General features: G+C 40.7%; 1 protein-coding gene across 1 annotated transcript in view; it reads right to left on the bottom strand.

Moving 5' to 3' along the window:
* The window catches only part of AMPH (amphiphysin), a 171884-nt gene that overhangs the window by 108726 nt on the left and 35285 nt on the right, over nucleotides 1–27873 (bottom strand). The window contains exon 2 of the mRNA XM_018558778.1: nucleotides 7519–7599. Coding sequence (XP_018414280.1) covers nucleotides 7519–7599 — 81 coding nt within the window. The remainder of the gene's footprint in view (nucleotides 1–7518; nucleotides 7600–27873) is intronic.

The raw sequence follows: 27873 nt of genomic DNA, 5'->3' as shown, positions 1-27873 counted from the left end.
GGTCATGAAAACAGCTGATTCGGATGACTCGGCCCCACTGGAAGTGACACAATCGAGAAAATGTATAGGATCGAGAAAAATTATAGAACACTGACACTGTCCGGCCCCTCCCACTAACCTCCCACTCTCCTCCCACAGCTCACAGCCCAGAAGCATGGACAGCCAGCGGCGGTCTACCGTGGGTGAGAGTGCCTAAGTACCAGACATGGAGCGGAGTAAGGCCAGAACCATGTAGGGAGCCCAGTGGGAGGAGAGCACCATCCCCCAGCCAATCACCCCTTTCATGAACTTACTAGGAGTCCTCACATCAGCCGACCTTTCACTACTCTTAAATGGAAGGCAAAAGTGGCAGACAGGGGCGGGGAGAAGGCGGGGAAGAGGCAGAGCGGGAGGGGGGCCAAGTTGCTGCACCATGGGCCTCTGGGTTGTACTTGCCCCCTGGGCTAAAAGTTGCCAGTCAGCCCCTGGGTCTGCCTCATATGAATTATCATGCTGCTCAGTTGTACTTGCAGAGCATGATCTGCAAGCCATTTTGCAATAACTCCGTAATAAAGCAGACCTTGAGGCATTGGCTCTCTGCAATAGGGGAACTTTTAAAAATGACATGGAAGAAGTCAAAAACACTGAAGGCAGGGTACTCTCACTGGATACTAATACTACCCCCATACAAGTTCACTTAGCAGCCCTTGAAGCTGCACAGAAGTTCACCACAAGAGGTCCATCTCTCTATATATTTACATGAAGGACACAGAAATCCTCAACTCCAACAATAACATGCAACTGAGAAACATACCTGAAACTACTACTAGGTTAGGCCTTAAAGCTATAGTTACAGCGATCCTTATTTTTTTTCCTAGATAAGCTGCCCACAACAGCACTGGGGCTAGAAAGAATACATAGAGTGCAAGGTTCCCAAAACCCCAGACAAAACACTCCCACAGACATCCTCTGCCACATTCATTTTTACAGGATAAAAAAGAAAATCCTAAAAAAAGCATGGAAAACAAGGCAATTTTTCTTGGATGGAACCACCATACACATACTGCCAGATCTCTCCCGAAATACACTTCATATGCGTTACCACCTGAATCTGTTACTCAACCTCATTCACAACACTGGAGTCTCCTACAAATAGGGGCTCCCCTTTCACCTGGTATTGCACAGAGACACCAGGGCACTGGCCCTGCACACACTACCTCTTACTGGACACTGAGGCAGAAGCTTTACCAAACTGGCTGGATCACCAACATTACATCTTACCATAACCAGACCACAAGACTCTTGCTGGCCAAGTGTTAGGGAAATACCATCTACATCCCACACGATGCTTTATTAGAATGTCCCTCAGACATGTTTTTCAAGGACATCTGACTGGACAACACACAGAGAAAAACACATTTTTCCAAATGTGAGCACCTAACCACCTAATGGTGCCTGCATGACAATCCCTACTTACAGTGATCCGAAGCCACATGAAGCAAGCTGATGTACGGCTGATTTCAGCCGATGTACGGCTGAAATCAGCCGTACCAGCCTGAAGTGACTAGCTGAACAGTGTTCGGCTCACTTCACTTCTGATCGGTCATTCACTCGGCTGCCCTCGGCAGCTTTGTGAATAGACCCCTTAGTCCTCATGCCCTTGGTATTTCTTATCTCTTAGTTAAGCCCACACTCATACAAGGTGGTGAATCACAATAGTACTACCTCTCACAACAGTTTTGCCCCACCAACTATTATATGGGAGTACTCATGCAGGTTGTGGGGGGCCAAAAACATCCTTCTCTGCACTCTAAGGGCTTGATTTACTAATGGAAAATAGGCTGTACACTTTGTAATGGGATTTTCACTTTGCTTAATGAATGTGGTAAAAATTAACGTTTGCAAATAATACCCAATCATTTACAAGGAGAAATAATAGTATTTTTTGATTGCACATGATTGGATGATGGAAGTCAGAAGAGCTTCATCTCATCTACTAAGCTAAGAGAAAATTCCCTTGCAAAATTCAAATTCCCTTGTAAAATGAAGAGCCTATTTGCCTTCAGTAACTCAACCCCTGAGTGTTAACATTTTCCCCATATCCTGGTGGATGGGCTTCTGCATGTAATCTCTAACCTGTTTATAGAAGGCATATAAAAAAAATGCAGAAATCACCATCATGATCAGCAGATCTAGAGTTAATGGCAGTAGAAGATGGATGGAAATTTAGATTTGTACTTCAAAACTCAATGCTGCCTCACCCCTTCCGCCCCCTGAGGTGCCCCGGTCCTTTAATGTGATAGGCAGCCTCACTGACCAATAGGGAGGTGCGAGGGGTGAAAATAAGCTTGTCTTTACCAGAAATAATTTAAGATTTAAATAAAATATTAGTGGCTTATATCTCAGTGTGTACTGATAATTGTGTCATACAATTTTTATTGTAGATAACCCATGCTTAAGTGTTATGTTTGCTTGAATTGCCCAGGATTGTGACAGGTTTATTAAATATGACTATTTTAATTCCACCATGTGAGGTTTTTAGGCAAGTTTGTGCAATGACAAAATTTACATTTTTGTCAAATTAGTCCTTCTAGCAATATTATTGCATGTGATAATACTGCTTGAGAGGCCATTCAGCATGACTGAAGTCTATCTTATCTTATTAATCACATATTAATTTCTCATCTCTCCTCTACTCTTGTTTTTTTTAAAGCAAAATTTCAGGCAAAAATGTTCTTAACCCTTGTAGTAGGGCTACCTCCGCACTGCATGGGTTAAGTGCTAATTTTTGTCTAAAGTTATACTTACCTGATTGTTGGACCCAACTTGCTCTTAGATCGGTACCTGGAGCAGTCTCTCCCCCTCCACTGCAGCAGTTTAAAGCTCATTGAGTCATCATGTTCTATACACAGTGTAGGTTGTACCTTTGCTGCAGTGAAGGAGGAGACAGGTTTCAGTGACTTGAGTAACAGCCTATGTCACCAGCACACCAGTCCTTTTAGGATTGCAAAAGTTTCATGTATTGTTTGACACAGAACTTCAATAAATTAAGCTTTTGCTACCCTAAAAGGACTGGTGTGCTGGTGACATTTCTACAATTGGCTGATATTTGCAGCGCCATCTGCAGTCACTGCGAGCACCCTCCACTACAAGAGACTTTTCGGTAAGGAGTGCAACAAGGATAGTATTTATTGAGTAACAGCCAGCCGGCTCTGTGGTTCAGATGAGTATAACTTTTTATTTAGCACCTAGACATAAACCAACACTTGACCCTTGCAGTCCAGGGGTAGCCCCACAGCAAGGGTTACGAAAATTTTTGCCCGGAAATCTGCTTCAAGCCTTGAGCTTGCAGAAAAATATTGCTCTAATCCTTATAAGAGTCATATGTACAATGCATAGCAAAAAAAGGCAATGCACTTATAAACTAATTCAAAACCCTCTGAAAATATCTTGCTATAATATAAATTATGACTTATAATAATACATACCAGAGAGAATATAATGTGAATTTGACATTTCTAAAAAGCCTCCAGAATTCAACTTGCCATTTTTGTTTTTAATAGGAATTCTCTATGTTAGGAGATGGCAATGATAAACAGTTTCCTGCTGTTTCCACAAAGTTCAAACATTTTAGAAAAACCTCAGATAGTGCTGCAGCCTCACAGTGTGCCATCAAGCTCTGTCCCTCTGTAGATCCTGTGATCAGGTCCGAAATGTCCTTTTCTTTTACTGCTCTTTTCTCTTGCTTGCATTTAATATATATTCTTTCTACTTTTTCTCTTTCTCTAGTGATGACAAAAACATTTCCCATGTTTTTGTCATCACTAGCCTTCTGAGGCTTCTCAGCACCCCTACTTCTTTCTAAATCCTCTGAGAGACAAATCCAATTATCCTATGTATTTCTATTGACTGGACTTCAGCAGCTGTCACATCTCTGACAAATGTAGTTAAATTCACAAAAATTTGATCTTTGATGCTTGCATCCACTATTCATCACTGTCCTGGTCCTCAATAAACACCTTACTGATTCAATGTTACTTAAAGCAATGATTCCCAACCTGTGTAATCTCAAGACCCACATTTGTCCTTGGTCATTAAGTCGCTACCCCAAATTGCACTGCAATGGAACGCATGGCATTGCGGACTAGCGCGTTTCGATGCTGGAAATCAAAGTGTGGGTGGGAGGTGGTTTTGGGGTGACATTCAGATGAATGGCAACGCAACACAACTCACGCATCAGAATGCACGGTAGGTGCGATTGCATGGTACCGTGCGTTAATTGCACAGGACTTTACGATTACCGCACTGTACTAGTGTGAACGGACCCTCAAAAACACTGACAGACACAATCTCACACACTCACAAACACAATCTCACAGAAAATCTCACACACACACACATACAGACTCCAAAAAAATGTAATATTATTTAAGATCCACCCAGTCTCACGATAACTGGAGTGGATCCTCAGGCTGGGGTCCAGTGTGGGCTGCCTTGCTGTGATGGAGCTCCCTTGCATGCCCTGTAGGGGTGCCAGGAGTCAGAATGTGACATCACTCCGGTCCAGGGCACGCAAGGGAGCACATATGGGTGTAGCTACCTCGCGGCCATGGTACCCCACCTCAAGCTGACACTCAGCACTGGGCATCATATTTTGAATGGCTGCTGGAACTGACAGTGCTGCACTAGGAGGAGGCTTAGGAGCCTCTCACCTAGAAAACTAGAAGGCATGCGGTGACCCACTGAGCACAGGGTTGCGACCCACTTTTAGGTCACGACCCACTAATTGAGAACCAAGAACCTAAAGCATACTGTATATCAAGGAAAAGTAAAAACAAAACACAATGCATATGCAGTACTGCTCTGCAATACAAGCACATTTCCCTATATTTTATCCCAGGTTAAAATTGTATTAACCCTTGCAGTGGGGCTACCTCCGCATTGCAAAAGTTAAGTGCTCGTTTTTGTCAAGGGCCAACAATAAAACAGTTATACTTACCTGATTCTCTAAGCTGTCTGGCTCTTAGACTGGTGCATAGAGCCTCTCTCCCCCTCCTAAGGTCCCTGAGTGGTCTAAGGTCCCTGAGTGGTCTAAGGTCCCTAAATCATCATATTCTATATACAGTTTATAGGACATGATCATGCCAAGAGACATACCATCACTGCAGCGTAGGAGAAGACATGCTGGAGGGAGTGCTGTCTCAGCTGGCGGGCTTGGAGGACCGGGTGAGTATAACCTCGAAAAAAAACGAGCACCTAACCCTTGCAGTGCGGGGGGTAGCAAGGGTTTATACAGTTTTGACCTGGAGTTCTTCTTTAAAGAACCTGCAACTACAGAAAAACTAGAGAAAAATGCCTGCCAATCTGCCAGAAATGTATTCCCAAGTATTGTTGTGGGCTGACAAACCCGAGTGTTGTCAACCCTGCCCAGTTTTCTTTTGCTAAACTATTCAACCACTCCCACTCTCTAATCTATATAGCAGGAGTAGGAAACCTAGGCTCTCTAGCTGTGGTGGAAATCCCAACACGCATTTGTCCCTGGTAGTCTTCTATGTGTCTTGCAAATCCTCATGTAGTTCACAACAGCTGGAGTGCCATAGTTGCTCAACCCTGCTCTACATGATGCTGCTCCCAACTGCACTATACAGTATAATACTTATTAAAACAAATCAAGTGACAGCCTTATTGGTTTTAAAAATGATTTAAGATATAGATCATCAAGCACCTTAATATGATACCACCTTGATAATAGACTTTTGACTTTTTTGGGAAAACAGAGCATTTCATCCTACATAATATTTTTAAAGGTTGAATAAATGAACACATCACTTTTAACCTCTGACAAACACTGTAGATATCACAATTAAAACACATTTTTGGGCCGGATTAATTATATTGCCAAAGTAGAGTACAGAATAATTGTAGCCCAGCAATATCTGGAGCTTACTGTTCAAACAGTATGAGAGAAGTAAGGGTTTAATTGAAATGTTAAAGACATCCACAATTATCTTTTTATGTGTGCGGAAAGCCTTTGGGAAATCTATATCAAGATATTGTCTTTGTTACAATATACTACAGCTGACATAGATCTCTGAATTATAGTTTCAATTGTCTGTATAATAAACTAATGTTATTTAATATAGATAGTTAAAATTGTTAAAAATACATTGGGGGGAATTTATGAACGTGTTTGGAACAAAAAATTTTGTTGCAAAGACCAAAATGTCATGATAACTAACCGCAAAGTTTTAGCTCTGTTGTGCATCTTTTTTTAAGTGTTTTTGCAACATATTCATGTTTGTGCCTCACTGAATATGTTTTATAACAATTTTGCACAATTTCTCAACTGTGCAGTAATTGCATCCAGTATTTACGACATTAAAAATCATCCAAACTGTCGCTCATTCTAGAAGTCCTCCTGAGCATGCCTTTAAGTATTGCAAGGATAACTCAGCTTCATACACTCAAGTTAGGTAAGGCCTTCAGGGCTATTCAGCTATCATCCAGGAGGTTCCCTGCAAGCTTGTGACAATTTAGAGACAGTTTAGAGACCGGGACAATTTTGAGACTATTGTCCTTATGAAGGCATTTAAGAATGAAACATAAACTGGGATAATACATCTGTCACTATATGCACTAGAAATCAGGGATGCAACAGATTAAAAGACGCTGATGATGCAACCAAGTTGATACATTCCCCCAATGTATTATTATATAAAAAATATACACCTAAATCGAAATAAAAACATTATAACTAGGGATGAGCTCGGGTTCAGGGCGAACCCAGTCTGAGCCTTAGCTACTCTTAATCCGTAAAAGGCATGGAGCCACCACCCACTCAATCAGTTACGGGCCAGGCATTCCCTGCCCTATAGCTGCACATAAATAAAGGGGCAGGATGCTTGTGCTGACATCAATGACCTTATACAGCCAAATGGCTATACTAGGTTAATGTAATTGACCAAATATAGCCATGCGGCCATATAAGGTCAATGAAGTCACAGCATCCTTCCTCTATTATTACATGTAGCTGCAGGTGGAGAATTCTCCTGCCACAGCTGACTGGGCAACAGTGGAAGGAACTTCCTTTTGGATTCTGAGCAGCTCATATTCAGAACAAACCAGGTCCGAACCTGAGCTCATCGCTAATTATAACTTTTTTAACAGTATAATAACTGTGGAGAAAAAAAGAATCTTGGAGTGTGGTGCCAACTGCAACCAACTAATTTCTAATCTGCTCCAAAGAAATGACCGCAAAAATGTTATATTGATTTATTGCCTTATATTATGTGAGCAGAATATTTTTTTAAATATTTAATTATTTAACTTTTTTATCATTAATATTATTATATGATAATCCCCCAAAATGTATGCTACACCCACATTTTTAAAAGTGTTGCCTGTCTGGTTCCAAGCTGATAAAAAGACATTTTAAAATGTTAGCAATTAATATGAGCCCAGATTTACATTTAAATACCAAACACCAGTACGAAATCATCACCATAACTACAACTACAATATAATGAGACTGCAACATACCTCTTGTTTTTTGAAATTCTGCACATACTCCTCAAACTGTTCATCTTTTGTTTCATCTGCTTTTCCAAGTTTCTGAAGCACCTGTAATGTACATAGTAAAAAAAGGTTTTAGGAACAAATGAATATGCATAGGATATAACTGCAGAATAATGCACTTTAATTCCAGTATGTGCTGTTAATAGAACTTTGCCATGTTATCCTTTCCCAGGAATTGGATATAATTTCTTTCCTATGTTATATATAGCCTTCATGAGCCCCTGTACGATGGTTAGGCAGGTTGCATGCTACTAATTTAGGTCAATATTAATTATGATGATTGTTATCGCTATTTTAATTTTTTCACACAGCACTAATTTCTTCTGTAGCCCTGCTCAGAGTGAGAAAGATATATTTAACAAGAAATGATATGTACTTCGGTTGAAGCAAAGGGGCTGATGCATTAAATATAGATAAAAGAAAGTAGAAACCAATTAGGCCTCATTTTTAATTTTAATGTAAAAATGTAAAGCAGTTCTCTAGACATTAAAATATAATGTGAAGCAAATGTCCAAAGTTTATGGTTGCAGCATTTTTTCATACAGACATCAGCTTTTTTTTCAACAGGAAACACTATCCACTAACTTGGAGTGGCAGCAGTTTTTCTTAGCTGACCAGTTATTTGAGCTGGCCAATTGTGTGCTCAACCTCCACATCCCGTAGCTCACCAGAGTGCACCTACATGACATAGAGTGCCCTACAGGCTCCTCTTCTCTGCACCACTCAAATCAAAGGATTAGGGCACCAAGAGATGACAAAATAGGCCTCAAATAGGTTGGGGGAGCTTTTCATAAAATTCAGACTTGGCTTTAGAGGAGCTTAAACAAGGACTCTGATTGGTTGCTCATTTTTTCCAGTTTTAATACACCAGATTCTAAGTACTGGTGAATATATTTGGAAAATAACCCGTGGAAAGGGCTGATGTTGTAAGAGCGGCTGCTATTTCCAAAAGAGATCTGTAGGACTATAGATGCAAATATCTTCTTGATTGTTATAAACCATACACACACTTTTCTCTGGTTTTAATCAGAGTTACTAATCCCTTCTGCCCTATCCCTGATAGACAGTCTGATATTGTTATACAAGAAAAAGTGTTACTGTCAATAACTAAATTAATAATGGACTGATGATGCCATCACTCTAAAGGGTAAGGTAAGTAAGTGTAAAATATGAAGGCTGCCATTGCTGAAAATTGTGATTTCCAGATTTTGATGCTGACCTTCTAGTTTTAGCACTTTTGGGCACTGTCCTGAAACAAGTATGCAGATAAATACATCAGACTTTTCTGATCTGTATACTTAGGATGTTGGCATCAATTGTTCATCAATAATATAACCTTTTCCTTCGGCACCCTTTGAGCTCCCAGATGGTGCATTTGCAGAACAGAATTTAACTAAATTAATAATTTCACTTGGTTAGAAGGTGGTGAGTCAGCTTAGTACACACATTAGTGTATTTAGAGGTCATGCTACCTCGAATGCCTGAAGGTCATTATGTCCTTTCTATACTTGTTCATTTTCATTTGTCACCAAAAACATTGTATCCTGAATATTTTAAAAAGCAAAAACATTACGATTGGAAATCTCCTATTGAAAGCAGCATAGTTGCTGTTTTATTGCAGAACTACCACTGCAAAATACAACACTCAAATCAAGAACCTGAAGAAGAAGATTAGCCAAGAGAAATTTGTGCTTCAGGGAGCCTTGTGTCGCCACTAACATCACCAGTTATTTTATGTCATGACACTAAATTGTAAGAAAAGTAAGTCCAACTGTGGCCAAAACTTTTTTCTGTTGTGGATAGAGCAGGGAAGGGTAAAAACGTTGGTTGTGGTTTTAATTAACTTCCTGTCAGAACAGGAAATAATGGGAAATCTCTCCACGAATACCAAAAAAATGTAGTGCATAAGGGGTTGAAATGACAATGTTTTAATTGCTGTATATGGCTTCCTATCATGGTGATAACCACACCCCTCATTTCTTATATAGGCGTTATAGGTACAGGAAACAAGGGACAGAAATAAAAAACAAATGCTGGAATTAGGCTTTTACATTTTGTTGTTAATTTTCCACAAGTGAGTGACTGCAAATGTGTTCTGTAGTTGCATTTACAAAACAAAAGCTGAAAGCGGGTTTTAAAAGCTATAACATTCATCAGGGAGCAATTATGCAGGTAATTAAACATAGGGTATGTCTATCCCGAGAATACACAAGAGCATACAATGCAGGATCTATTTCAGATCCCCCCGACAACTATAAAAACTCTTAACTATGGTAATCATTCTGTGGTTCGTTTTGAAATTGCCGCCGCTCACCTGAAGAAGGTCCCCCAACTTACTGGTTGGTAACTACATTGCCCCCCTCACCTCTCTTTTTTATTTCCAACTCTCAATCCATACCCCTCTGAACACTATTCACGTGTATCACTATTTCAACCAAAGCTTATTATATGTGTACCTAACTGCAAATACGTTGTTATTAGATTGAAGCTGCAATTTTGTCTGTAAGTTCTTTTGGAATTGACTATTTATGAAAACATGGTAAACATGCAGTGAGTTCAGCACTGCAGAAAGCAATTCATTTAAAAATCAGTTGTTTTCCCTTGTTCAGGACCTGCTGGAAGACTCTGACAGGTGGCGCCAAATGTAAACAGTTGGGCGGAGCTAGCGGTGATGTCACTGCTGGCCCCGCCAAATTGTTTATATTTTGCCGGCAGCTGTCAGATTCTTCATTCTGCGGTGGCAGTTCGTCGCGTGCGGTCGGGTCAGCGAGGGTCATTTTTTAATTTTATTTATTTTATTTGGCCTTCGGCAGCTTTGTGAATAACTCCCTTAATAAAAAACAAAACAAATGTTTTCAATATCCAGTTAATCCTAACCATGATGCATACACAAGGGAAAGATACTGTATGCAAAACTGCTAAATGTTTCCTTATAGCTAAAGTACATTAAAAGTCCAGTTGTCTTTGAAATCTCAGATATTCATTGGCAAAACTGAAAACGGATGTGAAATAATCAAGTGAGCATCTATGATATGACCCTTATGGTTATTTTATTTTCCATTTGGATAGTGATATAGCATTTTATATATATTAAATTAGATTTTGCCTATAGTATGACTTGTATATATAATTTGTTAAATTAAATTAGGCTTTAACTTACATTACCGCGATCTAAATTATGTGATGCATATGAAATGCTGCACAAATCTGAATAGGCTTCTGCAAGTATTGCTTGGCATAAATAAGATTGAAGAAAGAACATTTACTGTAAAAAAGGTGCTGGATTTTCTCTGATGGCTAAAATATTACATATTCTTATATAGCTGAAGGTATGCAAGTGCTTTGTATTTTCACTGCTTACTAAAAATAGAATAGAATTGATGTATAACTTACACTACTGAAGATTTTGCATTATAAATATTTTCCCAAAAAAACATATCAGGGGAGCATTGTTCCTGCCACTAACCTGCAATATAAGGGACAGTATATTACTCCTGTCTGCTGAACTCTACAGCAGAGAGGAGTACTATACATAATTACAAAATGTTGACTATTGCGCTGTATGTTATATACTATTAACTGCTGCACTCTGCATGCTGTGTTGCATCTTAAAGTGGGACTGTCTTATACAAAAGCCCCTTTAAATGGCACTTCTACATCGACTGGCCATAGTTTAAAGGCCAAATTGATTCTGACGAATTTGGACAACAAATATGCCAAGATTGTCAATTTTGAACCAACAGGATTTGCCACAAGACCAAGGTTACTGTGATACTGAACCTCATTCCTATTTCCCACTACAGTTTTCCTTTAAATTATATTTTCCTTTGCTGCAGGAACTAGATACAAGGACTGAGAGACATCACACAGCAATCAACCAGAGAACATCTAACAGTTTGCTATAATAATTCAAATTAAACCATGCCAAATACTGAATGGAACATCTGATGTTAAAGTGTATATACTACTCTGTTTTACTGCTAATTGGCAGCATTCAGAGGATATGTAGAAGAAAAGCAGTTCATTGAATGTGTTTTCTCACCAATTGTATAAGGCTAATATAAGGTGAAATATGGTGGATATCCTATCTGTTGATCTCCCTAAAAAGCTCAGCTAAGGAGTACATCTGTGAAAGCAGCAAATCAAAGTACAGTACAATGCACATACCAACCAAGCAGATGATATCCTATACAGGCTAGATGTCAGAAAATAAATTCTGATTTGCTGAACTTTGCATTGTTTTGTTGAATAACTTTTTAATTTGGAGATGAAGAAAATATCTAAGCTTAGATATTTTGCTATAGATCACACACAATTCAAAAGTAAGCTGTCTTATAGTATGGGTTACAGCTAATCAGACTTTAAAATATCCCTACGGGCTGTAGTTTTCCAACATCCATGTCCAGTATACTTGTAAAGATTGTGGAGGTAGGTGAAGAGTGTCATGCATAATAGGTCATGAAAACGTCAAGCAACTGGAGAACAATGATCACTTTATTAATGTATGACAAAAAAACCCATCCGATGCATTTCAGGGGATTTGGAATCCTTCTTCATCAGAACTTTGGAAGTGTTAGATCTTTTGGTTGTGGCCAACAGATCTAACACTACCAAAGACTTCAAGATGGGGGCGCTCCAATCCCCTGAAATGGGTTGGCTATGTTTTAAGGGGTTTAGGACTTTCTATTTACCCACCTACCTCCACAATCTTCACATGCTTGAAAGGACCCAAATCAAAGAACGTCTACAGACATACCCACCGAAAAGGTCTAGAGCTAGCCCTATAAATCTCATTTCTCATTATTAGTGTGCTAAATTATAAACACAATAAAAGATAGAATGAGAAAGCCCTAAAGGAGGGAAGGAAGCAGTAAAGCATAAAACTCCTCTCTGTAAAACGGTGCAGGCACCAAATGTGTTACTAATATATGGGCTGTATTTACCTTAATGACACTTGAGGGCCAATGGACTTTTTTTAATGTTATTTTACTATCTACCCCATCACAACAAACTTCATAATCAGAGTGAAGTGTTCATCTCCGTGGCTTCACTGCCAGCATAATCAGCACAAATCTATTGTTGTTAGATGTGAACACTCGTGCTCATTAGCAGACTTTACTAATTAACCTTTAATAGAATATGGAAATGAATGGTACTTAATAGGTGCTGACCAAGCATTCATTCTGCAGACGATGCACAAAGTTGTCACCATGTTAACATTCTCTCACCACACACCAGTTTGGAATGCGGTTAAATGAGGCAAATGTACCATTCTAAAAAAACATGCCTGTAAATGTAGCAGTTTGTGAATAAGGCCAAATAACATGCTTACGACAAGCCTGTCAGTGTCTAGAATAATGCTTCAATGTAATGCACAATTCATCCTAGGTACTGCTGTGCCAAATAAAACAACACCAAGTTCTCCTGACTCCAACTAGCTTTTGTGCTGTTACTAATCAGCTTTCCTAAAAGGTGTTGAATTTCCACTCTTGACAACTTGGCAGCAATAGTGTGAATTTAAAAGGTAAAAGAAATGTCTTTCTGGCCTTTTTAAATGATAAAAACACAATTTTTCATCATATAATACTGGTGCACTTATAATAAATAAATATACATCGCACAGTGATTATCTCCAATCAATTAGAATGTTTGGAGGGCAGACACTGGCCTTAGTCTTTTGAGTAATGAAGCGTTTGCTTTATTTTAAGAGAACATACCTTTAAAGGAGAACTATGGGGTCAGTGTTTTTCCCCATAGTTCTCCTTAGGGTAACGGGAGGACACAAACTAGCGTCCTCCCGTTACCCTAAGCTCAGTATACCGCTAGCTACAGCTCGCGGTATACTGAGACTCCGCAGCCGGAGCGGATCCCGACTTAGATGACGGGATCCGCCCAGCTGCGTGAGTGACAGCTGGCTCTGCCTATCTAGAGGCAGAGCCAGCTGTACCCGCCCCCTCCCCCGTCTGTTCCGCCAGTCAGCGCTGGCAGATCGGAGTGTGGAGAGGGGAATCCAGCCCCTCCCCCTGTCACGGCACAGAGCCGTGACAGGATCGAGAGGCGAGCGAACCCGGTATGTGTTCGCTCACCTCCCGATCTACTGAGCCGACCTGTGACAGTCTCATTGTGACAGGTCGGCTAGAACTATGAGGTGAGTGAAAAGCACTCACCTCATAGTTCTCCTTTAAGGTCTCTTCATATTCTGTTTAGGCCGCATCAGGATTGATTTACTAAAGGAGTTCTTCACTCAGTTATGTGTACCTCTGTTCACTTTGAATACCCAATCATGTGCAGATAAAAAATAAATAAATAGGTATTTGCTTTTTACATGACTTGGATAATTAATGTGAATATTTTTTTCAGTTTATTGAGTGCAGACTCTTAACACCTTTAGTAAATCAGCCTCACTATGCTGTCATATAAGTAGGGCTGAATTTACAATTAAGCCTATACAGAAGCCTGTGCCTACAGTATAGGCAGCAAGGACAAGGAACTGGCTTTTCACTGGCTTTGGCCATATATATTTTTTCCTATCAACAGCAGGATGCAATCCTCACATACAATGGTGGACAAATTTGTTGGCACCCTTCCATGAAAAAAGAACCTACAATTTTTCTCTGAAATAACTTTAAACTGACAAACGTTATTGACATTCATCTTTGTTTATTCCATATTTAATGAAAATCAGACTCTGCTTTTGATTTTTTTTCAACAGTTCAACAGAATATTTTAAATAATAAAACAAATGAAAGTGGCATGGACAACAATGATGGGACGCTTAAAGTAAAATTGTGTTGTATGATGTGTGATAGAATTCAGATTGGGCTCATAGAAAGCCACTTCAGAATAGCCAAATGTTTTGTTCTTGCCCATTCTCGGGGGCTTTTAGCTATATTTTGGGTCATTATCCTGCGACTGAGACAGAGTCTTCTGAAGCTGTGCAATTCATTTGGCTCCAGAATTCCTAGTGTTGAGATTTTATTGTGCCCTGCACAGATTCAAAGTGACCTGTGCCAGACACAGGAAAGCAGCCCCAAAACAAAACCAAGCATATTTACAAGAAGACACAGTGGTCTATTCACGAAGCAGCCAAAGGATCTAGCCGTAGCTCCGGCTGATCCTTCGGCTAGCTTCGGCCCCAGGGCCCCTTCGGTTCAGTAGAACCGAAGGGCTGATGTACGGGCTATTCCCTATATCCCGTACAGCTCCCGAAGTTAGCTGAGTGGCTCAGTCGAGCCGAAGGCATATGCCTCGGCTCGACTGAGCCGTGCTGAAAGTCGAAGCTGGCCGACCTACAGCCTGCTTCTGTTTGGCTATACTCCCATGAACCCTAAACTTCATCATAATATTTGCAACTGTAGACACAGGAATATCAAGCTGCTTGGAGATGGTTATATAGCCTTTACCTTTAACATGCTGGTCTATAATCCTCTTTCTGAACTCCTTACACAACTCTCTCCTTTGCTTTCTCTGGTCTATGTTCAGTGTGGTACACAATGATACTGAACAGCACAGTATCTGTTTTCATCTTTCAACCCTTTTGCTGCTGCCATATGACATACAGCTGCAGCAGTGGGGCCCTATGAGCAGCCAGGGGTCTGCTTACATGTGTAAAACTGACATGACATTACATTGGAAGTGATCACATCCATGGGCTATTAAATGAGCCACACCGGAACCTTCCTCCTATCAGGTATCCCATACTCTGCTGCCCCTCTTGAGGCCCGGGGACAGCATGGCAGGCAAGGGTTGCTAGAGGAGAGGAAGATTAGGCAACATCCATTTGCTGATCTCTTCTCCATGGAATGAACCCAGAATCGAAGATACATTTGATAATTGTGTCACTTCCGGTTTTCAGAGCTGTCATTCCCCACCCACATCACACAAGAAGCTTGTGTGACATTGAATTAAAATATTGACAAAATAAAAAACAAAATACTACTAGATATTGTAACTTTTTCACACTTACAGCGCCTACATATGTAGACTAGGACATTGAACTATTTCTGTTGACTATTTATGCACCTTGCATCAAAGGTACCTTTTTATTAAACCAAAATTCGGATTATTGTTATTGCCTTTATTATTATTTTGATTATCAATTTTTATTTGACATTACAATCATCTTTTTCTACTTTGTTTACAATTAATTGATCATTCTGCCACTAATAATCTTCCTTTGCATTGTTTGTTTTTCAATTCTACAATCTCCAGAAAAAGCTGTCCCAACAGCTTTTTCTTTTGTTTCTCATTGTACAGAGCCCCTGGTGACTGACCTAGTTTGTGCGATCCTTGTAATTTAAAACTATATATTTATTCATGAAAACAATCAACACAACCATTACCAGTATCTTTATTCATAAAGTACTCTATACTCTACTGCACAACACAGTGGGAGTTTAATATAATCAGAACTCTACAGGTGGAAAATGTTATAACAACAGGATACCCTTGCTGCTGTATATAGGCTAATTAATTATGTACACTCCTCAATTCTACAGTGTTCAGAAACACAAGGGGAAAAAATCTTGCTTTATTACAGCTCAGTATCAAAGCATTCTGACTTCTTGTAATAGTTTTGTTTAAGCACTACCCTTCTTTTTTTGTAAACCCTTAAATTGCTGTAACACAGTGTTTTGTTTTAAATTGATATTAAAGACAAAAGGTTTGCAAATGCTGATTAAATTACTTACAAAGGATGTTGTGCCCTGATGTTTAAAAGTGTTAGTTTCCTGCAAAATCAGCTGGTTCCATGAGCACTGGCCCAGATATCCTGTTTTAGGGTGACTCCTTTACCTTGCAGTGTAATATTGAGCCACCCTTCTGTGTGCTAGTAAGCGTTGCGTGGCTCCACAAACACCCAGGCACAGCAGGGTGACAGTGGCTACCAGAACAAATAGAGAGATCATCTTTCCAGCAGGGTGATTCATTTACATTTTGTGTTATTTTGTCAACTAGTAAAATACTTAAAACAGAAAATGCTATGGCACTATAGGGCTGTATATTAAAGCCCAGTGAATACTAAGTATAGTAAATAAACAGATCTACTTACATTTGCAATATTGTGCACTATCATTATGTGAATCGTGTATTTTATTCACATAATGCAACCAAGGATGCTTTTTTTTTTTTTTTCAGCCTGATTTCCTTATCCGTGGTAGCTTCTATTACTACCCAGGTCCCCAAGGATCCACCTCCTTCTAGGACTACACTGTTGCATCCCACCACTTTGTGTGTTGATATGCATGGTCAGTACAGAGAGGTGAGACCTGAATGCCTTTGATGGAAAGCTGATCCTGCAAGTGACTTGTGGCATGGACAATAAAGTTGTTACAAACAAAGTTTATTTAAAAAAAGTGTATTGCAAACTGTTCTGCTGGTCCTCTGTGACAATAGTATTAGGAAGCAGGAACCAGCAGAAACATCTATTAGTGCTAATAGTACAATGCATCATCCGACATGGACTACTGTTATGGTTGCACAACGGGGATATTGTAATTGCACTTCCTCACCTAAAGTTGGGGGATGCACAGGACCAGAAGAGAGAGTGTGGGCGCCTCAGGCTAACTATAGCAACACTCAGTTATAATGCTTGTGATTATTTTTAGGGTTTACTACTATTTTAAGTAGGGATGCACGGATACCATTTTTTTCAAGACCAAGTACAAGTACTCACTGATACCAATTACCGATACATTTTTTTTTGTGTCATGTGACAGTTTTTTAAAAATAATACAGACTGATGGTTTTAGGACAATGGTGGCGCGCCAGTGTCTGGTCCCAGCTGCAAATGCTGTGCCCCTGGTAGGTCTGCCACTGACTCCAAGGCAGAGGGACTACAAATCTCAGCAATACATTATATAGCAATGTAGAATACCACCAGCCATAGAGGATTACAAATCCTAGCAGTACATTATACAGAAGACACTTTGGCTAGTATTCAGCCTCTCAGGTCGAGCAAGAGCAAGACCACACTAAGCAGGTCGTTTAGAGAATGAATCCCTATACTATTACTGGCCCTTATTATTAGGGGTGCAACTTAATATTAAATAGAAATCAGGCAAAATGTCAAGCTTACAAACAGAAGTAAAACATGGAAAACTGGTCAAACACATAGCAAACAAAGTTGTGATTGTAGAAGCGTGAAGTTATGCTCTATAGAGTTTTTCCCAGCAACTGACACTGGAAAACAACATTAACATTTCAACAACAGTACAACCCTTACCCAGCTTTGATTCTGAGAATCTTCACTGCTAGGGCTTCTAGTAAAAAAAAAAACTTTACAGATTGCTAACTGTCTGTACAACCAAGGGAGAAAACACATCAACTCAGCATGAGGGGCATTTCTATATCCAGTATCTGAAATTTACATTGATCTCCCTCCCCAATGAGAGCTCCTTTCCAACTGGAGCCTAAACACAGAGAATTAATTCATCATGATCACAACAATGGGGAGCATATTACCATACTGCAACATTACTTTAGATACTGGTAGCATATTGTTTTATCTGATGAAAAAAACCCTGCCTACAATGTCCATTTTAGGACTTATCTTAGTTTCCTTCATTTTCCTTCTTCCCCCAGATCTGGCATCACCTAGACATTAAAGTCTGGGAAGTGAAGATCCTGATCCTGAGTGACTAAACCGTGGCAGATCGCATCCTCTGCCTGGGGAACCCCCGAACATCATCCGGCACTGAGATAAGGAGTAGAGAGAGGGGGAGAAACAAAGAGAGAGGAGAAAATGAGAGAGAGAGAGAGGGCCGGTGCATTCAACCCCAGGTAAAAATAAACTTAAAAAAACCTTTAACCCCGCTGCTTTCCTGCCCCACAAGGCTGCCGGGAGGTCCCCAGTGCGGGACCTTCTGGCAGCCAAATACATTTAAAAATGTAAGTGCTGGTATCGACGTTTAGTATCGGGGCATTTCCATGAGTAGAAGTGCTTGTGAAAATGCCCAGTATCGTCACCGATACTGATACTGGTACCGGTGCACCCCTAATTTTTGTATTTACTTACTACTGTGTAGCATGCACTGCAATGTAACCTTGGTTCTTTTACCCTAGCTTTTCCAGACTCAACTGTGTACAACAAACCTGTGGCTACAAGTGCAAAAAAATATGACCAGATTCACACACAAAAGTACACATTATCCCACATTATTTACATGCGTTAAGAAAGCCCAATATTGTTAAACGATAACATAGGTTTCAACAAACCTGGGCCTTTTATGTGTGATGGTGGTCTAAAAGGCATGTGTTGTACAGAATATTTTTTTATTAATTTTCTATAATATTATAGTATAATATATTAATATTATATTATAGAAAATTAATTTAAAAATATTCTGTAAAAAAAAGACGTGTGTGGTGTGCTGTGCAGCTGCATTGGGGTGCTATTCACAATTAATGGCATCACTAAGCAATGTACAGTGGGCTGTGCACTTACCACACGTTAATGCAACACGAGTGTCAAACTGCCCTAAGTCTCCATTCCTGTGCTGCACCCATACCCCTCTCAAAAATCTCTACAGCTTGCTGGTACATCTTGGTATTAAGACATGCATTCTCCACCTCCTACAGCACAATACGGCCTAAGCATTGTCACATGGGGGATGGTGGCATGCCTGTGCTTATAAATGGTTTGGTCTGTGCTCACAGGAGGAGGCTAAAACAAACTCACTGTATGTGAAGGCAGGAAATTACCACTTTGATCTGCTGGTCAAAATGCATGTTATTCTTTGTAGCCAGAGGTTCACTTTAAATCAGAAGTATATTGATCACCAAATATTTGGGAGACTAACAAATCAATTCACGAGATTCAGACTTGCAGTTGGTTTGCTCCGGGAAGTGAAACCACCTATTAGTTCATTTTCAACTAGGAGAATGCAGAAGGAGAATTAAAGAAAATTAAAAGCATAATTCCTTCCAAGTGTGATCCAGTCACGTGTAAGGTCTTAGGAGGATATGAAGAATAAGAATGAGCTTCAGGTTTGGGTGGAACATGAGTTTGACCCAAAATCAGCATATTCGCAATGTGGCTAATGGGTGAACAAACTGACCATATTCAGCATGTTCGCCCATCCGATCCCCTGACTGATGTTTGTAAAGCCAGTTTGCCTCCCAGACTTACATGGTGAAATGTAACTTGATATCTGCCTATAGCCTGAGGGTGTATATAATACTTTCCAGATTTCTGCTAATCATGTTTCCTCCACCAGATTGAATATTACATTCCAGATCATGGTAAAACTGTGCAATAAAAATAAATTGGAATGATCCCTGTTTTCTTCAGTCAAGTCATTTTAAAAAGTAGCCCTTGTTGTCCATCTACTTAGTGTTAAAGCCTTTAATTGGCTTAGTCTAAAGGGTTATTTAAGTTTAAGCCTGTGCTGTTTATATACTTAGACAGTTAACTTTTAACCCTAATGTGTTGCATTTTATATAGTGACAAATTACATATAACTTTCAAAGATTCATGTGTAGAGTAGAAGTGAATGCAAAAAAATAGGAGAATTTAGGTTCCCAAATTTGGGCATATATGTCATGAAGAACAACAGATGGTGAGACATCAGCCTTTCATTGACCCTTCCAGGATCCATAAAGATCTTATGTGCTATTCATCTCTTCTTCAATAAAAGGCACATAGGTAAGTACACAGTTGGTGCGCTTTGCATAGAGATTTGGCAAAAAGTAAGAAAGTCTCTGTAATAAGTCTACTGTCTCCTAGAGACGATCTACATTGCCTGAAAGGCAGTGCTGTAATTGGGCTGTGTATGACCACTATACACTAGTCACGCACATGGCAACTTTCAGGCAATGCAACCACCTTTGATTAACCAGAAATTGAACATATGATCAAAAGTTATTGCCAGAAACCAAGCAATCTACCACCCACCTGAATTTATTTGATCGAACTTGGCTATAAATTAAAAGCTTCAATGCAGGTTATTGGAAAAAAAATATTGAAACTATAAAAATGTTTGCAAATACATCATTTCACTGGGTTGGGATCAATCCCATCTCTTTGCAGTCGATCAAAACCACTCATGTTCATGTTCAGTTGTGCAGGTTTTCAATTACAGCTTGTTCAAAAGTGGTTGAATTTGCCATAAAGTTGCCACATGTATGAACAATAATTAAAACCACTACAGGGCTAGTGACTAGACATTTTTGATGAATTTCTATACTGATTTTCATAATTCAGTTGCTTAATATAGCAAAGAAATGCAACTGTGGGAAACAAATAGCTGTGATGGAAAGATGAGGTCAAGCAAAAACAATGGCTAGTGTAAGGCCATTGTCAGGGTGCATCGGTCAGCACCCATAGTACAGCTTCTGCCCAGATCGCCGCACCAGCCAATGCACATGTGCACAGTCGGCGCTATGGTGCTAATAATGGGCATGTGCGAAACCAATGCATATGTGCATCATGCATGTGCAATAGCGCGCGCACACCTGTTCTTGTCTCCAGGCGGGCTATTTAAGGATGGCTCCTGCATTTGCAACTAGCTGAGAGATCTTCAGCTTTAGTCTGCATTTCTGATTCTGTTTTTTATACCTGTCTGACCCAGCTTAATGCTGACTCTACCTGCTTGCTGCCTGCCTTGTAACCTCAGCTTATCTTCTGACCTCCCTTACCACGCTGGCCACCCGTTACCAATCTGGCTTGTTCCTGACCTTTATTCAGCTTCTCACACCAGTACTGCCTGATCTGTTATCAGCCACCAGCTACCTCTGGCATCCAGTCGTCAGCACCATCATCTCCAGTGTGTCAAGCATTCATATCAGCCACAGGCACTTGTGCCCCTCTCTATCTGTTCAACTGCTGTCTCATCTCCAGTGGGGCTCAGACGAGAGCGGCAAGGGGAGGCCTTCCTCTTCATTTCACGCTCACACCAAGGTACATGACAGCTATGTTTATTCTGACTATAGGAATAAAATTTTCAGGCAATTCAAAAATATGCTTTTTATTGCAAATGACTGAACAGATCAAGGAAACCCACGGCCAATAGACCTCACCAAAATACCTCTCTTTAGAGACTTCTTAGTGTGTCAATACCCCCCTCACTTTCCTCAGTGATTTCTCACCATAGGGCACAGTGAGGGACCAGAAGATCAACACTCTTGGAAGAAACAGTTTTTGAAGGGGCTTCAGGTGACGATTTCCTCTTATCAAAGTGGGCAGCTGGAGAGGTAAGTATTTACTTTCTCCTTTGCATGGGCATCTTTTATTGCCATCTCAATTTTAGCAATAAACTCAAATAAAACATACATTCTTCTTTCCAGCAACTTTAATATAATGGTCACCACTGGAAAATATAGTAAACTTCCCATTCACATTTGACTTTTACATAATCACGAAGAGGAGCTTATCTCAGTCACCCTTCTTAATAGCCTCTGCTCCTCAATAGGCACCTGACATATCTTAGTCTTTATAATAGCCACTCACTTTATCTTCATAAAATATTGCTGTGAGGGATCTAAATTTAATCATCAACAGATAACAGAGCAATTCCAGCATGTATATATGCTCCAGCACAGTCAGCAATGTGTTGTATAGAGAGTATAGTAAGCAGTAATTGTGTGCAATCATGTTGTACAGACTATAGTAATACGAAATACAGTAAATATACAGGAATGGCACTGTATCTACCTCTGCCATATAAGATACAAATGCTTGTCCTGAACTTCTTGTAGCATATATAATGCATTAATGCGTAAATCTACGGTAATACAAGCAACAAGTGAAAGTTTCAAACTATTTATCTTTAGTTCAGGATAGTCAGAGATCTGACTTCTGACTTTTCAGTTCATCTCTATTCAGACTACTTGGGGGATCTCAAGCCCCAGTGCCTCCCTCAGTGACCATGCTGTACTCTTTGTTGGGGCTCCCCAAAGTTCCCACCTGCAGTCCCAAATCACTTGGGGTGGCATCAGTGGGTGTGAGGATCATTACCCATTCTCAAACAACAACCTAAGGAATTCTAAGCAGAATCAAGTCTGGCAAAGCCAAATTAACAGCAACACTACAAAACCCCACACTCTTCACCATTATCAGTCCTTTTGTCACCACACACAAGATTTTCACAGAGAGAACTCCCCCAAAGAAAAAACTACTGTCCAGACAGGTTTTCCATGTTTAATAAAGATGCACGCTTTACTTGAACATGTTCAGCAACACAGCATCTAACTTCAGCAGAGGCAGCTGTTACTTCACAGTTTCTTCCACGAGTACATACAGTTATCTAGTTAACATAGCTTCAGTGGTGAGACCCAAATTCACACAGCTCCACTAACTTCCCTCCTCATCCTCTTCCTAACAAAGGGGCAACAGCTCAACTGTCTTCCCAACACACCCCAAAGGACAGCACACAAACCAGCACTGAAAGCATTTACATGGTGTCCTTGGGCATGTCCTGCAAGAAGAGTTTTCTTTTTTATATCTGCTTCTGCTGTTCAACTGTCCACACCACTTGTAGGTTCACCTTTATATGTACCACTGGCGGAACTACCAGGGTCGCAGTGGTCGCAATTACGACCGGGCCCTGGCGTTCCGCCTGTTGGGGGGGGCCCAGCGAGGGAGAAGAGGGCCCCCCGAGATCGTGCCGCTCCTTCCCTGCCGCTCTGTCACCCGCAGAATGTACGAGTGGCTGTGCGGCAGGGCAGGACAGGCTGTACCTAGTCCCACAGAATGTGCTGCAGGCACTGCCAGGTCATTGCTGTATGATGATTATACAGAAATGCAGAATAGCTCCATCTATTTAGGACTACAAGTCCCAGCAATGCATTATAGTGTGGGGGGATTCTGGTGGTATTCTGCATTGCTGACTTTTATTATAATGTATTGCTGGGACTTGTAGTCCTGCATAGCTGGTGGTTTTCTGCATTGCTGTATGATGATTATACAGAAATGCAGAATAGCTCCATCTATTTAGGACTACAAGTCCCAGCAATGCATTATATTTTTAAGTAGGGATGCACCACTGCAAATACTGGGCATTTTCACAAGTACCGGTGTTCTGTCGAGAACGCCAACGTAGTCGAATTTGCCAACCTCAGCAACTGCGCTTGTGCACAGACCAGTATTATCAAGCAAACAGAGATTTATCCACAAAGTATTTCGTTTATATCGTTAATTGTGACTGTTAATAATATTCCATCCCTCATTTACTGCCACACATCATTTACTGCCATGGACGGCATACTATTAACGGTCACAATTAACCATTACAACGAATACTTTGTAAATAAATGTCAGTTTCCTCGTTAATCCCGTCTGTGCACAAACACAGATACTGGGTCGGCGTTCTCGACAGAACACCAGCACTAAATTTTTAAACTGAAGCGGCTGCCTGAGGTCCTGCACTTGCTGGTGACCTCGGCAGCCTTCCTGTTAACCATGTGGTGCCATGGCGGTGGGGGGATGGGGGGCCCTTCATTGTTTCTTGCAACGGGGCCCTGAAGGTTCTAGTTACGCCACTGACATACACCTTTACCTAAGTGGAGATTTCTGAGCTACCACCTGCCCCCACTGTGCACGGTGTAGCCTATGTTTAACTAACTGAAGCAATTGCTGCTGAGATTCCCCAAGACTACATTTTTTTTATGAAATCTGAATCACTATTGCTGAAATTACTCTCCAACTTTAAACCGCAACAGGTTCGTAAAGGTTTTTACAGGATTAAGGAATCTGGGACAGAATAGTAAGAGACAAGAAAACCTCTGTGGACTACATTAACACTATATTTATCAAATGGTCGTAAGGTGCATGTATTTGATAGGTTATTTTACTTCAAAAACAATTGGATGTATTTGTAGTCCATAAATTAGCAGCAGAAAGAGCCATACATTTAAACAGTAAACGTTGTAAGAAAATGCATTACAGTGTCAGTAAGAGAATACAAACCACCACTAAGTGAATCAAAATTAATGGAACATATCTGTGCTGTTAATTGAGATATTCTGCAGGGAGCAATATTCAGACTATTTGTGTGGTGCATTAAAATGAATTCCAGTTAATAATGAGATGCGATCACAGAATTAATAGCAGCTTATAGCATGGTGAAAACTATAAAATACTGCTAGAATGTATTTTAAATAGGATTTCAGCACCAGTCTAAAGGGTTCCATTGCACACTGTGGAAATATTACAGTCTGAGAGCTGGTTTGATCAAATAGGCACAACAAGACTACTAAGGGGTCTATTCACTAAGCTGCCGAGGGCAGCCGAGTGAACAACTGGCCCCAAGTGAAGTGAGCCGAACACTGTTCGGCTATTCACTTCAGGCTGGTACGGCTGATTTCAGCCGTACATCGGCTTGCTTCACATGGCTTCGGGTCAGCCGAACGTGTTCAGCCGACCCGAAGTGCAGAAGGAGTTTGACTCAGCTGATCCAACATCTGGATCGGCTGAGCCGACCCTCCGGCAGGCTACTCACTGTTGTTCGGTCTATTCTCATAGATGCCGAACAACAGTGAGTGAATAGCCGAATGCCGCTGAGCTGGGTGTTCTGCTCGGTCCCTCAGGGGGACCGAGCAGAACAGAAAAAGAGTTAGAAAAGTTAAAAATAAGTAAATAGAAAACGATTGTGCGGAGCTAGCAGTGACAGCTAGCTCCGCCCAATAGTTTCCTATTGTCCGGCGGCTCTGCTGTCGTCAAAAAAAAAAAGAAAAAAAAACTCTCCCGAGCGCTCTGGGAGCCTCCCGCTCCCGGCCGCCCAGGAGAGAAACACTGCTGTGTCTTTCTTTTTCTTTATTCTGACGCGGTGCGATGTCAGAAAAAATGGCTCCGCCCAGCTGTCAGAAGCAGGCTGTCGGCCAGCTTCGGCTTTCAGCACGGCTCAGCCGAGCCGATGCATATGCGTTCGGCTCGACTGATCTGCTCGGCCAGATTCGGGAGCTGTACGAGCTATAGTGAATAGCCCGTACAGCACACCTTCGGTTCTATTGAACCGAAGGGGTCCTGGGGACGAAGCTAGCCGAAGGATCGGCCGAAGCTACGGCTAGATCCTTCGGCAGCTTTGTGAATAGACCCCTAAGAGATCATTATTTACTGCGCTTTACAATTGTTTAAATTACTTAATGTATATTGTTATATTATTATATATGTTTTCATCCTATTAAAAATTATACTTGATGTTAATAAATCTATACCCCACATATGGTAAAATCTCTTGATAATGTTTTAGGGACCATGCACAATGTCATACTGTGGTAATGCACATTAACACACAGAACTAAGTGCAGTATCTTGCAGTGCCCTAATGCACACACACAGATCACCACCACGCACTTGCAATTTAGGGCACAGTAGCAAACATATGTGAATTAACAATGTGGCAGGTATGTTTTCTTTTTGCACCAATGGTTCATTAACAGTCCATTCAAAAATCAATGGCCTTCGTTAACACAATGCACCTCAACATCCGTAAACCTATATGTTGCAGTAACACAACACATTGGGGTCTACTTAGAAAAACAATTGCATAGCTATTCTTCCAGCGAAATAGCCTGTACATTTCTTCTGTGTGAATTAACCAGCTGTGGTAAGAATCGGGCAAACTTGAATGATCATCGAGTATTTTCTCCTCTTGACGAATGTACTTAGGCTACTGTTTTACACTATTTACTCTTCTGGTTGAATGATCTTGGGCTATTGTTCTAGGCTATTTTCTCTTCTGATCAAATGTTTTTAGAGTATTTTCTCTTCTGTAGTAAAATAATGGTACAAAGGAGCCCTCTGTGCTTGCTTGTGTATGAGACACTTTTTACAAAAAGACATATGATGCAAATGTCTATTTTTTTGACAGCCTGCTCATGAAAAAAGAATGAGAACAGGATAAATATTAGAGTCTTTGTCAGCTGGTTGCTAAAACTCTTAAGCTAAAGTGTGAGTAAAGCACACACTCTTTTTTTTGGGCTAGTGTAGGGAAGGGTAACAAATAGGGCTGGTAATGATTAAAATTTTCCTGTCCGATTAATCGAAAAAAATTTTAATCGATTAATTATAACGCACATACAGATCCAACTACATTGGCCTATACACATACAGCACAGCAATGAAGTAATAAAATTAACTAGTATCACACTAATCCAGCACGTTATTAATCTCAGGTGCCCCACTCAATATGGCCGCCGCTTGAGTGGGGCAACTCAGAATAATAACGTGCTGCATTAGTGTGATCCTAGTTCATTTTATTACTTAATTAATTGCTGTACTGTATGTGTATAGGTCAATGCCAGGGATCCCAACGTGAAATAAGCAATTTCAGAGAGGTGTCCCTCTCATTTCAGGGAGGTGCCCTCTCCCCCCCCATCTGCGGAGGGGGGGTTCTGGGGGGCTGGGAGAGAGCACCCCCCTGAAATGATGGCAGATAGCACAGGAAGCAATAGCTTCTTTGCTATCTGCAGACTTTTTTTTTTTTAGTATTCTGCCAGTTGCAGTTGTCAGAATAAAAAAAAAAAGGCATAAGAATGCATAGCTAGATTCCTATTGGCTATTTCACTTTGCAATAGCCTATAGCAAACTAGTTATTGCACCCGCCCCCTGCTGCTTTCAATCACCAGAAGAGGACCTGATAGAAAAATTCAGGTCCCCCTCTGCTGATTGACAGCAGCAGTGGGCGGGTGCATTAGCTAGTTTGCTATTGGCTATTGCAAAGTGCAATAGCCAATAGGAATCTAGCTATGCAATCGTATGCCTTTTTTTTCTTTTCTGACTGACGGTCAGGCCGCGGCTCCCGATGTCAGAAAAGAAAAAGAAAAAAAAAAAAAACGATCGCAGGGAAAGGTTTAATCTGCTCGATTGAGCAGATTAAACCTTTCCGGTAAAAAGTGTTTCTCTCCCGGGCGGCCGGGAGAGTTAGGATGTGTACTCACCGGTCCATCGGGTAACGAATGGAAGGGGGAGGAGTCCAGTGACGTCACGGGTATCGACGTCATGGGACTCCTCCCCCCTTCCCTTCTTTACCCGACAGAGCCACTTTTGAAGGGGGGAGGGGTCCGGTGACGTCGCGGACATCGACGGAAGACCCGGAAGTCGGCGGAGAGGTGAGTACGGATCAAAAGAACTTTGATCGATCAAAATAATTTTGATTGATCAAAAAAATTAACGATTAATCGAGGGATTAATCGTTAATTTCCGCAGCCCTAGTAACAAACCCTATCTGGTTATTTTTGCTGCCCCTGGTTCCTGTCCTGGAGACACAACAGTAAATACAAAAATCTCTTTAAAGTAAACAGAATTCCTGTGTTAGCCAGTTGTTACATAAACAGATGTTGCCAATAGAGGAACTCACTTCCTGCTCTGGTGACAACACAACA

Source organism: Nanorana parkeri, unplaced genomic scaffold (genome assembly GCF_000935625.1).
Source record: "Nanorana parkeri isolate BGI_ZX_2015 unplaced genomic scaffold, ASM93562v1 scaffold357, whole genome shotgun sequence".
Classification (NCBI taxonomy): domain Eukaryota; kingdom Metazoa; phylum Chordata; class Amphibia; order Anura; family Dicroglossidae; genus Nanorana; species Nanorana parkeri.
The sequence above is the reverse complement of the archived record's forward strand: the minus strand, read 5'-3'. Positions and strand labels throughout refer to the sequence as shown.